Source organism: Brassica oleracea, chromosome C2 (assembly GCF_000695525.1).
Source record: "Brassica oleracea var. oleracea cultivar TO1000 chromosome C2, BOL, whole genome shotgun sequence".
Classification (NCBI taxonomy): domain Eukaryota; kingdom Viridiplantae; phylum Streptophyta; class Magnoliopsida; order Brassicales; family Brassicaceae; genus Brassica; species Brassica oleracea.
In genome coordinates this window covers 37489166-37503715 of record NC_027749.1, presented here as the reverse complement: position 1 = coordinate 37503715, position 14550 = coordinate 37489166, and the positions used below count along the sequence as shown (strand labels likewise).

Sequence of the window (14550 nt, the reverse complement as noted above, 5' to 3'; positions counted from 1 at the left end):
ATATGTTTTTGTCATATTATCAAAGATTGTGATTCATTCTCTAATTAGAAATATATAATAAATAAATAAGTTTGAATTTCATATATTTCCAAAAGGTGGGTAGATTAGATAAATAGAATTATAACTACTCCCAAAGTCACTAAATCCGATCATTTACCTTAAATTCTGGTTTAAATAGATATTTACATTTACATCGATGCATTCATCTCTCAATATAAATAGTTATGTATCTATATTGTCAAATTCTGGACCCGAGCCCAATACTTAGTAAGTAGGCTCATGACGTTATGGCTTATATAGATAAACTCATATGGTTTTCCCCTTCCTATTCTATAAAAAAAGAGGTCACCTTTAGGTATTTCTCTATAGAGACAAAATGTAGCGAAGTCATGTCTGAATTAATGTGTAGTCTCACAGGAGAGGAGATCTCGCTGGGCGATATTTTAGCTTTTTCTCGTTGTTTTCTTAAGTCTTTTACTCTCTTTCTTATAGATCCAGCTACTGGTGATGGCAAGGAAACTCTATTATCTCTCTATCCGTTATTCCTTACGTTTTTCTTCTTATAGATCTATGATCCAAGGTTTGGGTGGAAACTAACCTTTTTACTTATAGATCTGGTTCGTGAGGAGCCGTAGAACACATATCTACATCCATTCATATCTCATCTCGTATATCTAGGCTAAGGTGGGGCTTGTTTCAATCTCTATCTCCTTCTATAATTCTCTCATCATGGTAGAAGTGTCTAAGTTGATAATTAATACCTACATGTGTCTATAAGCATACATGTAGTTGTTTTACCTAGATCTATATATATAAATATGATATATTTCTTGATGTTTGAAAGACATAGATCTATTGCTAGGTTGTTAAAACATGGTTGAATGATGTTTAAGGATTATATGTGATGAATGAATTGATTAGGGTGATGGCATGTTTGGGCGGTGTATATGAGTTAGAAAAAAGCTTAAGTCATATGTGTGCATGTATAAAGTGGTGGAGGTACATACATCTCGGGCAATGCATCGTTTCTTGTTGGATCATGTGGAGACCACGTGAGGTGGCATGATTCATCACCAGAGTGGGCATGCTTGTGTAAATTTAAGAATGTGGTAGCAAAAATCATGGGGAGACATCATGATGTAGTGTGATCGTGTGAATGTGGTGGCACGGATGCCATAGAAACAACGTGATGTTGCGTGATTGTGTGAAGGCGTGGAACTCACGAAGACCACATGATGTGGTGAGTTAATACACAACAACATAAGAGGCGTGGAGAGAGCGTGATGTGATCTCATGTTGGTTCCGTCGTGGTTTATCCTCGTTTCTTGTTGATTGCTTTTGTTTTTCTGGGTATTCAAGTTAGATACTTATGTTATGTTGTGTGATGATTTTTGGTGATTGATTTCGGGGTTCCTAGAGATTTCCTCACTGAGTAATTTTTGAAATACTTACCTTTTTTTTCTTTTCAGAAGAGTTTGTGGAAGTTCAGGAGTAGTCGTCTCGGTGTGGTGCTGGGTTTTCAGGTTGTTTGTTTTCTAAAAGTTATTTCATTCTAAGACTTGGTACTTTGTTTAAGCATTTCCTATTTGTTTTAGTACGGTTTGTGAAGACTTATGGATTCGATCCTTGAAAATGAGATTTGCATTGGCCTTTTTAAGTGTTTCTTGTGGGTGTATGCAATGTGTATACATGCCGTTTTGGTTAAGTAAGAAGCGGGTGTGACATATATTATGTGTAAACATGCTGATATGTTATGGTTTTAATGGTATTTAGCATCTCATTTAGCTCATTTTGATCATTTTACGTTGTATTTAAAAGTCTTTAGTGCATATATTTGTTTATTTGCCTTTGACAGGGTCTAAATTTTACTTTTGAAGTTTAGGGCTGAAACTAGAGGTTATTTCTTTTAATTTCCAAAGTTTGGGGCTGAAATGAAAATAAACAGAAGTTTTGGGACTGCAAGAGCAATAAAGGAGAAGTTGGTTTGGAGGTGAGTACAGTGGATTGTTTACCGCAGACAAAGCGACACCGCAGAATCAAGGCAAGGGAGAGCTCACCAGGACAAAGACTACGGTTTATCGACAAGAGAAAACCACGGTGGCTTGGCAGGGAAGTCGGGTTCGAGAGGTGACGTTGTGGGATTGTGGCGCGGCTGTGAGTAGACCACGTAAATGACCAATGAATCCAGAGTATAAACCGGGAGACGGCGCCGGGCAGGATGAATCTACGGTAGACACGAGCATCGCCCCAGGTTTGGAACGCAGAGAGGAGCATCCGCAGCTTGGAGATGAAGACCAAATGCGGTGGCCAAACGCGATTTGGTGACCTGCATTTGGTAATTGCGACTAAGTACTTTGTGTTTAGCTATTTTACAATCATATTTTATTTGGTCTAAAATATTGGTTGACCCTTGTCTGATCGACCTGGTTCGATTTTAGATCTTATATATATATATATATATAGATTTTTATGGCCAAAAACCCAAGATTTATCTCATTTTCTCTCAAGAACAATTTGTAATCTTTTAAAGTTTGGATTTCTTTAATCATTACTTCATCTTATCTTGTATTTATTGTGATTATCTTTCAATCTACCATGTTTATTCTTAAATTTAACATGTGTTTAAGGATTTTATGGTGAGTAGTCACTTGTTGGACTTATGATCTAGGTAGATTAGGTTGATAAGTGCTGATTTATAATGCTTAGTGTTAAATTTATATAATTTTTACTTAATTGATGTGTTTTATGCTAGATTAAGATTGAAAAATCATTAATCTAGATTATAGGTTGTTTCATGCTCGAAAGGTGTTGAAATGCTTGAATGAACCACTGAAGTGCTTAGAATGTTAGGCCAATAGGAATTGATGCTTAATGTGATTTGTGGTTGTACTTGTATGGAATTGTGATGAATGCATACTTGAATGTGATTAGCCGATGAAAATTAATGTTAATCTAATTGTATGTTCTAATGGTTAATATAATTGTATCTTTCTAGACCTAAGGATTTGCATTTGAATGTTTAATTAGCATCCTAGATTAGTATTAGATCACCTAATCAATTGCCACGTCCCCTTACTCTACTTGTAAACTTCAATTATATCTCGTTTTTGTTTAGTTGTTGATTGAATTTGAGTTTATTTTGCTTGTTTATTATTTAGTTATTATTTAACTCATCTTGTTAGCTTAGATTAATCATAGAACTTGCATTATCTTTGTTTTGAATTGTTTTAGGTTTTGATTGATTCTTAAATCATTGTTGTTTGCAACTGGAGTGTATTTAGTAAATGGATATGTACATATAAGTAGGAAACAAGTTTGGCTTGTCTGAGACAAAAAAAAAAAGAGGAAGATTGTCTAAGAAGCAAGTTTGACTTATCTAAGACAAAAAAAAAGAAGAAAAATTGTCTAAGATAAAAAGGAAGAAACAAGTTTGACCTTCTCGAGGGAATCTGAGTAGAGCTTTGAGAAAAATTTAAGTTAGATCATGGCACATGCATGATATTGTTCTAGATTTTTTCTTCCAGATTAATTGTACAAATATATAAAATTCCAAAAAATTATAAGCATAATTTATTTTGGATAAAAAATATAGTATTTAAAATATAGAGTAATCTAGCCCTTTTTTAAAAAAAAGATAGAGTAATCTGACCAAAAGCATGCCATATAACAAGTGACCTAGTTTGGGCTAAGAATTCTCTCTCGCTAAGATATCTCATTTAATGGGTGGAACACAGCTGTCATAAAAGAGTGCCATGTCCGCCTCAAAACTTATCCTTTCTGATCGTTTTGCGTTGGAATCTTTAGAGTTTTTAGGGTTTGTTCATAATATCGACGGTGAAGATAAAAATTTTCAGTGAATTCGAATCAACAATCAAGATGTCGCACGCGATGGATAAAGCTATGATGGCGTTATCGTTGGATGAGGAAGATGAACCATTTGATATGCCGAATCTTCCCCAGTACAAATCGTGTGAAAGAAATTTCAGAAGTCTGATTTTAAGAATCTTGAATCCAGACTGTCAAAAGATGTCGGGTCTGATTAGAGATATGCCAAGAAAGTGGCAGAAGCAAGGAAGGGTTAGAGGAATCGCCTTATCAAAAGAACGCTTTCAGTTCATATTTGATCATGAGCATGATCTACTGGAGGTATTAGAAAAAGGGGTTCATACCTTTAATGAGTGGGCGCTTGCAATTGATCAGTGGGTAGAGTATCCCCCTGCAGATTATCTTCAGTTCGTCCCTATCTGGATTCAGATTAGGAATTTGCCGATCAATTACTATACGAGGGAAGCTATTACAGCGCTGGGTGAAAGGATCTTTGGTGATGTGAAAGTGGTAGCCTTTGATCCAGATAAGCCTCAGATTCAAGACTACGTTCGCATTCAGGTTCGATTTGATGTGTCTAGACCTCTGTGGAAATCGAAAATAGTGAACTTGCCGGAGGGGGGTTCCACGGTTGTCTACTTCAACTATGAGAGAGTCAAGAAGCGGTGCTATGAATGTCAACGATTGAATCATGAGAAGGATGTGTGTCCGTTGTTAGTAAGGAAAAGAAGAGATGAGGCAACACAGAGAAGAGAGCGGGCTATTATAGATGTCAATCAAAACAAAGCTCTTCTTGCACCTGATGACCCACTCTTTGGAGTTCTTTCTGAAGAACAAGTGGGTTTTTGTAAGACAACGGGAAGAAGGAAGATATCACCAGAGGTACTGGATGAGATGAGAAGGTACTTACTGATGGCAACAGAGGAAGATAAGGTTATTCGCACTGATCGAGTTAAATCTTCTGTTGCTGAAGCTAAGAAAGATCCTCTCATTCAAAAGACGATGCTGCGACTAGAGTCTGCTCCTATTTTCACTCATCAGGTGGATAGAGGATAGGCATTTTTTTTTATTTTGACCTTAACGCAGCAGCAGAGTTGATGCAGGAAAGACAGGGAGGGGATTTGAAACTGATGGCTTCTGCGTTTAAGACTGGTAACGTGGATAAGGGACTGCAGCATAAGGAATATCTTAAGCAGATTAAGAAGCGGGAAGATCTTATGAGAGATGTTCGTACTGCATCAGCTGATCACCATGGTGCCTCTTCGTCTACGGACTTGATTGGATTAAAGGATTCTCCTTTGCGTTTGGATCATAACTCTACGGAATATGGTCATGGATACTCTGTTTCTAAACCATTCGGGGTTGGCCAGAGAAAATCAAATCAAAGAAGAAGGCCTTATATTAAGAAAAGAAAGGAGCAGAAGAGTGGATCGACGGGTATTCTTCATGAGTTTTATGGAGAAAAGGAAGGAGATAAAAGAGCAGGGTCAAAGAGGTCAGCTTCTGGAGCAGGCTTCGAAGATCACAAAGCTGCGTGGTGCAAAGAATCAAGGGTGATCCCGATTGAGGGATCGCCGAAGTCTCAATGAGCATAATTAGCTGGAATTGTCAGGGTCTGGGGCGGCCTCAGGGCCTGACAATTTCACGCCTGTGGGAGATGCGTAAGAAACATTTTCCGGAGGTGCTTTTGCTCATGGAAACGATGAATTGTAGAAATGTTTTGGTAGATTTGCAAGTCTGGCTGGGGTATGATAGAGTATATATTGTAGACCCTATAGGCCATGGAGGAGGTTTAGCTATTTTTTGGAGGAGACCTGTTAATATTAAGATTTTGAATGTTAGTAAGAGCATGCTGGATTGTATCATACAGTTTGGGAACTCTTCTTTCTTTGCATCGTGTATATATGGGCCCACTGTCTATAAAGAAAGGATTGCGTTATGGGAGAGCCTTAGTAGAATTGGGGTGAATCGAAAAGAAAGCTGGTGTGTATTTGGTGACTTTAATGATATTTTACATAATGGGGAGAAGATTGGAAGGGTGTGGAGAGATGATGAATCCTTTACTCCGTTTAATCAGATGGTGAATGCTTGTAAGCTAGTGGAGCTGCAAAGTCATGGGAATGGTTTTACGTGGAGTGGATTAAGAAGTAAATCTTGGGTGCATACGAGACTGGAAAGATTCTTTGGCAACACGGCTTGGTTCAAGAAGTTCCCGTGTTCTAATCAATCTTTTTTGGATAAGAGAGGATCAGATCACCGCCCTGTTTTGATACATCTCATCGAGCCTCAAGATTCTTATAAAGGATGGTTTCGCTTTGATAGAAGACTTCTGGAGGTCGATGGGGTTAAAGTAAATGTGGAAAATGCGTGGTTTTCTGCTGGCACTAATGGCAATGCGTCACTGTCAAACAGACTAAAGGCATGTAGAAGATCGCTCAGCGGTTTGAAGAAGCAGGTCAACATCAACTCTAGAGATAGGATTTCTCAGACTCAGATTGCTTTGGAACGTGAACAATCAGCCATTGTGCAACCAACAGACCGTATTCGCTTCTTTAAGAAAGAATTGGTTAAGGCTTAGAGAGATGGAGAATTGTATTGGTGGCAGAAGAGTAAAGATAAATGGTTGGCTTGAGGGGATAAAAACTCGAGATTCTTCCACAACTCTGTCAGAGCTTCTCAAGCAAGGAATACAATAGATAATCTTGTAAATCCTTAGGGGGTTGAAGTTTACTCGGAAGCAGATAAAGGAAAAGTTGATGTGGACTTTTATGTTAATCTCTTTCGGTCATCCAATCCAGCTCCGTTTACAGACTGGTTCCAGGATTTACAACCGCGAGTGTCTACCCTTATGAATAGAGAGCTGACCAGACCAGTTTCAGCACTGGAGATCCGGGAGGCGGGGTTCTCTATAAATCCAACAAAGGCCCCTGGGCCTGACGGCATGTCTGGTCTCTTCTTTCAGAGATTTTGAACAACGGTTGAAGCTCAGGTGGTTCAGGAAGTTCAGAGGTTCTTTAACTATGGAGTTCTCCCGAAAGAGTGGAACTATACTCACTTATGCTTGATCCCCAAGACTCCAGAACCAAAGATAGTTGATGATCTTCGTCCGATCAGCCTCTGCTCAGTGATATATAAAGAAAGTGATATCAAAAATCATGGTTAGAAGGCTTCGACCATGGATGCCTGGGCTTATCTCACCAACCCAATATGCCTTCGTCTCTGAAAGGCTATGTCTGATAACATTACTATGGCTCATGAAATGGTCCATTCTCTGGGTGTGGTGGATACTCCAACTTCAAAACATATGGTGGTAAAGACTGACATGTCGAAGGCATATGATCGAGTGGAATGGGGTTACTTGCGGTCTGTTCTGCTGGCGCTTGAATTTGATTTGAGATTGGTGCAATGGGTGATGAAGTGTGTCACCACTGTCACTTACTATGTCCTGATTAATGATCAGCCTCATGGAATGATAGAGCCACAAAGGGGACTTCGCCAAGGAGATCCTATGTCCCCTTTCCTTTTTGTCTTATGCACAGAAGGATTACCTCACCTGCTTTCTAAAGCTGAGAGAGATAGAAGCATTTCTGGGATGAAATTTAGAGTGCAGGGGCCTTCAATTTATCACCTCTTGTTTGCAGATGACTGTCTCTTCTCCTATAAAGCGAATGGGGAGCAGAGTGAAGCTCTGATGAATATTTTGAGAAGGTATGGAGCGGCCACAGGTCAGGTTATCAACCCTCAGAAATCTTCGATTATATTTGGTAAATCAGTGCGGGAAGAGAATAAGATCAGAGTCAAGCATAATCTTGGGATTGAAGTAGAAGGAAGGGAGGCTAAGTACTTAGGATTGCCAGAATGCCTAAATGGATCTAAGGTCAAGCTGTTCTCTTATCTAAAAGACAAACTGGGAAGAAGGATTTCAGGTTGGCATGCGAAAACTCTATCTCAAGCTGGAAAAGAAGTGATGATAAAAGCTGTCGCTTCAGCTTTTCCGGTATCTGCAATGTCAATCTATAAAATCCCGAAAACGGCGATTACGTCTCTCTCAAGTGCTTTGGCCAATTTCTGGTGGAGTGCAGTAGAGCATAAAAGAAAAATCCATTGGATAAGTTGGGAGAAGATGTGTCTACCGAAGGACTTAGGAGGGATGGGATTCAAGGATTTAGAAAGTTTTAATAAGGCTCTCCTAGCCAAACAAGCTTGGAGACTTATTAATCTCGAAGATTGCTTGATGTCGCAGGTTCTTAAAGGGATATATTATGAAGGCACGTGCTTTGTTAAAGTTCAGCTTGGTAAAAGACCGTCTTATGCTTGGAGGAGTGTCCTAGAAGGAAAGGAACTGCTTGTTCAAGGCCTCAAGGTCGCTGTTGGGAATGGATCTTCGCTCAAAGTATGGACTGACCCATGGCTGGAAGATGATGATGGAATTTCCAGACCTCCTCTGCGAAAACAACGGGTTTTAAATGTTAATTTACAAGTGTGAGAACTGATCAATCATCATACAAGAAGATGGAGTAGAAGGAAATTAAGAGAACTCTTTGTCTCCCGAGTTATGGTGACTATGGAGAAGAACCAACCGGTAATCTCTGAACATGATTCTTGGGTATGGAGACATACAAGAAGTGGCTTATACTCAGTAAAGTCTGGTTATGAGCTAGCTTTCTCCATGAAGAATGCGGAATTGATAAGGGATCAGCAAGCGCTTCCCTCCCTTAATCCTCTCAAGGATCATGTTTGGAACCTTATGGCTCCATCAAAGCTTAAAGTGTTCATCTGGAAAGCATTGTCGGGTGCTTTATCAGTGCTGGATGGGCTTAGGGACAGGGGAATGAAGTGTGATCTGGAATGTCAAACATGTGGAGAGAGTGGGGAATCTATTAATCATGTTCTGTTCTCTTGTACTTTTGCAAGACAAGTGTGGGCTATGACACGGTTTCCTTCACCTCCTGGTGGTTTTGATAGCAATTCGATCTTCACGAATGTCAACTACCTCATTTCCTTTTGGAAAGCGAAGAAAGACGTGTCTGAAGTCACCAGAATTTTCCCATGGGTCCTTTGGTATTTGTGGAAAAATTGGAACAACCTGTTGTTTGAAGGGGCTCTTTTTGAAAGTGTACAAGTGTGTGCTAAAGCAGAAGAAGAAGCCTCTCTTTGGTATGCAGCTCAGAGATTGGAGAGGAGGAGTACATATGCTAATAGGGATCTATCGATTCAAGCGTGTCTGGTGCTTGGGAACCGCCTCCGGAGAACTTTGTCAAATGCAATATTGGATTTAAGTGGGAGCAGAAAAAGAAGATTGCAGGAGCTGCATGGGTCGTTAGAGATTCAAGAGGAACAGTTTTACTGCATAGTCGCAGGTTCTTTGGGAATGTGGAATCCAAAGATGATGCCCAATTTCTTAGTGTGGCTTGGGCCATAGAGAGCATGAAGTCTCATCGTTTCAGGATGGTATACTTTGCGGTTGAAGGGAGGATGCTAGTTGAAGCAATTAACAAACCTAGTCATTGGCCTTCTTTCAAGTTTAAATTATTAGAACTCAGACGTATACTAAGGGGTTTTTTGGAGTGGAAGATGATAGCTGAATCGTATGAGGCAAATAGAGGAGCACATCTAATTGCCACTAGTGCTATGATGGATCTCCAGTTCCAATCTTATGTCGCTAGAGGCCAGCCTTTTTGGTGTTCTGATGTTTTTCATAATGACGATAGAAATAGGTTTGATGTCGCTTAGCTCAGATGTTAAAGATGATGTAAGCTCTTGTGACATTTTTTGGTTTCATATATAAAATATCAAAGATGGAAAAAAAAAAAAATCTGACCAAAAGCTTTCGGTTAAAGTTTTCAACGACTCTGTATAAATGAATCTATGCCCGACGCGTGAGTTCTTCTCTCCTAATATATTTTACTAAAGTAAAATTATACTATAATAATTGATTGTATTTACTCTTAATTTTTAAATTAATTTATAATTTTTATGTATCATTTATATAAATAATATTATATTACTTTAATTATTTATATATGTTATATCTAATCGGTTTTGTTGTTTTTATAGTCAATTTAGTTATCATTTGAGTAAATTGGATTGCATCTCTGAATTCAACTGTAATATTCTTTATTCTAAATATATTAAAATTTTGATTAATTTCTTATTTGGATTTAGGTGGTTGTTGTATTAGATATGTAAATTTATTTTATGAAAATTATGTATAACTTAACATATATTGTGCTTCGAATGAAATAAAAAATAAACTAAAGTGTCTGATTCCAAAGTACATAAATTAATATAACGATAATATTCTGAAGTCTCATGCATATATATAAATTTTACTAAAGAACTAAATTGTAATAGTTGGTTAATATTTTATTTTCATTTTAATATGTTTTGAGTTGTCCTATGATTTATATTTATAGAATAAATTACTATTCTTATAAAATTAGATATTCTATCGTAGTTAAATCTATGATTTTAGATATAAGTTGGATTAGTCGAGTCACTCATGTTGTAAATATATTGAATTACATATACTCTTTCAAAATCAAAATAAAGAATAATTATTTTTTATTATAATTAAGTCAATCAAATCAATTTTATTTATCATTTAAACGTGTATGTATTTTTCATAATATTTATCAAATTATATGTTGATATTTTTAAAAAATATTAGAAAATAAAGCGATGATCAATAGGAAGTTATATGCATAAATTGTTGATATATTTTCGGAAGCACATGAATAGATATCAATATTTACAACAATTAAAATATTTTATAAATTCTAAATAAATTTATGTCTTTGATTTATTGAATGAAAACTGAAATTTATTTTAAATAATCTTAAAAATGAAAGTTTGGATTTGCTTTAGTATTTTGATTATGGTTATATTAAGTTTCACAAACATAAAAAATAAAAAAATTTCAATTCGTTTTTTTAGCTTTATAAAAAATTTTACTTTTTTATTATATGTATATATTTTTTGGAAAATTTTAAAAAGAAACAAAATAAAAAATAAATAATAGTATTTAAAATATAATATTTTAATTCATTAAAAGTAGCAACGTAATCAACTATTGTGATAGTTAACATGAGAACGATACATAGGAAATTGACTTTTCAAATAATATTTTAGAGATCGATGTTCTGATATTCTTTTTATATTGACATTTTTCTTTTTTTTTTGGGCTAACTATAAACCCATTTCGAAATTTGCCCCTATAACCAGTGGCAGAGCTAGGATTTGGCTTGACATGGGTCATAATTAGTTTGGATAGGTGAAATGATATAATATTGAGTTTCGAACCCAAAACATGAGGGTCGAAAAGAGAGACATTAACCAATTAACCATAACAATATCACTGTATATAAGCTTAAAAACTAAATTTTATAGATTTAATATTTGCCATTTGGCACCCCCTACTCTTAGGTGGCTCCGCCACTGCTTATAATCATTAAAAAAAAAACACAAATATACTATCTAACCAAAACCATTACTATTACATTGGGGAGATACATGTGCATGCATGTAGAAGGACACCGCCACGTATATTTTCTCTTAACATTATTTTTTGAATGAAAGGTTCTCTTAGTAATTGATGCATAATTTTATTTTTCTTCATCCAATGTTTTGTAACATCTGGAATTATGATATATGAAAAAGTTTAACATGATTGATTTGACTATTTATGTCACTAAAATTGACTTACCTTTTCTGTCACACATCTGTTTAAAACTCCAGAGTTAAGCGTGCTTGATCTGAATTAATAGAAGGATGTTTGACCTGTCAGAAATTGATTCGCGATACCGTGTAAATGAGACCAAAGCACGGAAAAAAGTTAGGTGGTGATTGCAGGGTCAATAAAAATGACTATCAAGCCTCCGAAAAATTAACGGACAGACAGTTGGAAACGGAATGAGGCCCACAGACCAAGAGAGCAGACGTGGATGGCCTATTAGCCGTGAAACGGTAGGGGCATTATATATTTATTTAAATTATCATGTAAAGAGTTGAATTTCAGACTCTTCGACTATGGAGTAGGGACCATTTTGACACACGTAAACAGGGGTGTGGAGTAAGAATTTTCCTGAGATCAATATCATAAACTTGGTAGAGGTAGTTTGTTCTCTGCATTTTATAACATATCTAAAATTTTGGGTTACATAATTTGAAAATTAACTAATATCATGGCTTTTTATTTGAAAATATTTGGATGTGTATTGATTTTTTATCCAAATAATGATTTTATATATAACAAAATATCTCTGAAGTTCAGACATCTTTGATAAAATATAAAAGATTAAATATGTAATCGGTAGTCTCTAGAAATTTATGATAATTTTATTTAAGTTTTGAAAAATCTATATAGATTCAAAATTTCATAATTTAGTAGAATGTTATTATTTTTATAACGACCCTTATTAAAATCAAGATATATATATAGTTCATAGGGTTGTGTTAATGAAATTACTATTTTTACTCAGATGTGATAAATATTAATATCTACTCAATTATAAATTTCATTAATTTTTTTAATTTATAAACAAAAGTTTATAGATTTAAGTCTATAATGACATTGTTAATAAAATTCATTAGTACTCCCTTGATTAATTTAATTCTAATAAATTATCTCATTTGTTAAATATTTAACCACACATTGTAACCAAAAAGAAACTTATCTATGTGTGGCTTAAAAGGTTAACTTATCTAAATCTAACACACTTTTTTAAAAAAGTCGTCACAAAATTATAAATTTGATTTCACTATACTGACATCATAGACTATGCACATAGCATTGGTTGACACAGACTAAATTATATAATGGAAAATCAAATGAAAATAGAGTTTTGAGTAATAGAGAAATTTACTATTGTTTTACTAGCAAAACAACTTAATTTAACGGATTCTCTACAAATGTCATGTTTTGATATTTTTAAATTTAAACCTTATAGAACCAATCAATTCATACTTTTATTCATTTTGATTAAATCTGAAGTTGTAAATAGCTAATTTATAAAGTTCGTTCAAAATTTTATTTTTAGATTGAATGAGTTTTTAATAACCTAACTGGTTTAAATGCATTGGTTATATGGTTGGAGATGAAGGACTTTGAAAATGTGGGTAGTGGCTAAAAACATGTGTATTGCAGAATATAAATCACTGGTTGATTAACATATGTGGTAGAAGTTTATAGTAAATTAACAATATTAACAAATTATAGTCATAAAGTATCAAAATTATATTATTATAATAAGATAAAAATCATTAAATTAATATAAGTAACAATAAAATTTAGTTTTTTAGTTTTCCATATTATTATAATAAAATTATAAATTAATATAATTAATTATTATTACTATATTTGTTTTTAGTTTTTGGTTCATATGAAAGTTATAATTTTTACGAAAAAATAGTTTTAATAGTGTTTTACTATATTTAATATGTGTATATATATATATTGTTAGTATTTTTTCGGTTAACTAAGTGAAGGTATTGTTTTTGGGTAAATTCTATGGAGATCTATATTTTTCTTTACAACAATAACTACAACTAAGTAGATGTATCCACCGATTCCGATAACCAAATTGGAGGTACTAAATCAACATATAACATAGCAGAAAAGAAAATTCCTAGAACTGCGTAAAGAGACAGACCTATTTATCATCTAAAAGTATTGTTTACTGGTAAATCAAGTATACTTAAACTTTGTATTCTAATTTATTCTCATATTTTTGTATATGCACATTCTGTGGACACTACTAGTCAATAAGTCATTAATATCTATATGCACATCTAAAGTTAGTCCAAAACTCTGGATTCTTTGAACTACTAACATTCGGCAATTATGGACTCTTATTTCTCATAGGATAAATATATCAACAGGGAAATTATAAGGATATTGTTAAAATTTTCTTCGATTATTTATATAGAACTTATCTAATATATACTCAGCTTTTGGGAAGGAGCCATGTGAAGCAAAATGTATGCATCCTTTCCTATGCATATAATTCTCCATTATTATTTATTACACCTAACGAATAATCTACCGTATAATGAGCCAGTTTCATCACTCCTGATGCGACACGTCAGCAGGTAAGTGGAACCCACTTTTAAAAAGTTTTAAAAAATGTAAAATCTGTGGCTCGAACCCGAGTTATTGTGATATAAACACCAACATTTATACCATTAAACTAAAGGATACTTTGTACATTGATTACCGAAACTAATATATATTTATGAAGGATTTTTTATAGTGGATCCCACATATACCTGTAATGTTTCAATATTCACGTGTAACTTTGATCATCGAAACCTATTTAGTAAAATCCGCATTCTGGCCCAATAAAACTTATAAGTGGGCTAAATCTCTTTTGTATGTATCTAGGATTTTTATAGTACTCGGTCTCCACCAATGAATCTTAGCGTTACCTTTTTAGCTTATCAAAAAAAATTCTGAAACTTTTCATCTTCACCTCTCTATATCTCCAACGATCAGTTATGGTACCGTTTCACCTCTGAAACGATCCGTCTCAGTATATATAATTCCTCAAACAAACCTCGAGACCCATATCTCTTATTAAATTACTCCTAAATTGAACTGTCCCAGCTTTTAGCCAACATTCGAAGATGTCAGCCTCCAGTGTTGTTGTTGCTTAATCGGTCGTTGTCCCCGCCACCTTTCTCCGCCTAGAACATAGTACCCAGGAAAAGGTATTGACAATTTGACTT

The 14550-nt window shown here is 34.9% G+C and overlaps 1 protein-coding gene across 1 annotated transcript; it reads left to right on the top strand.

The window, feature by feature from the left end:
• The first annotated feature begins 3888 nt into the window (after positions 1-3888).
• On the top strand, positions 3889-4881 carry LOC106324143. Its single transcript, XM_013762164.1, has one exon. The coding sequence runs from the start codon at positions 3889-3891 to the stop codon at positions 4879-4881; it is 993 nt and encodes a 330-aa protein (XP_013617618.1).
• Positions 4882-14550: the final 9669 nt, after the last annotated feature.

What these genes read in the sequence shown, in the direction of transcription:
- LOC106324143 (XM_013762164.1), top strand. Translation starts at nt 3,889, where the DNA reads ATGGATAAAGCTATGATGGCGTTATCGTTGGATGAGGAAGATGAACCA.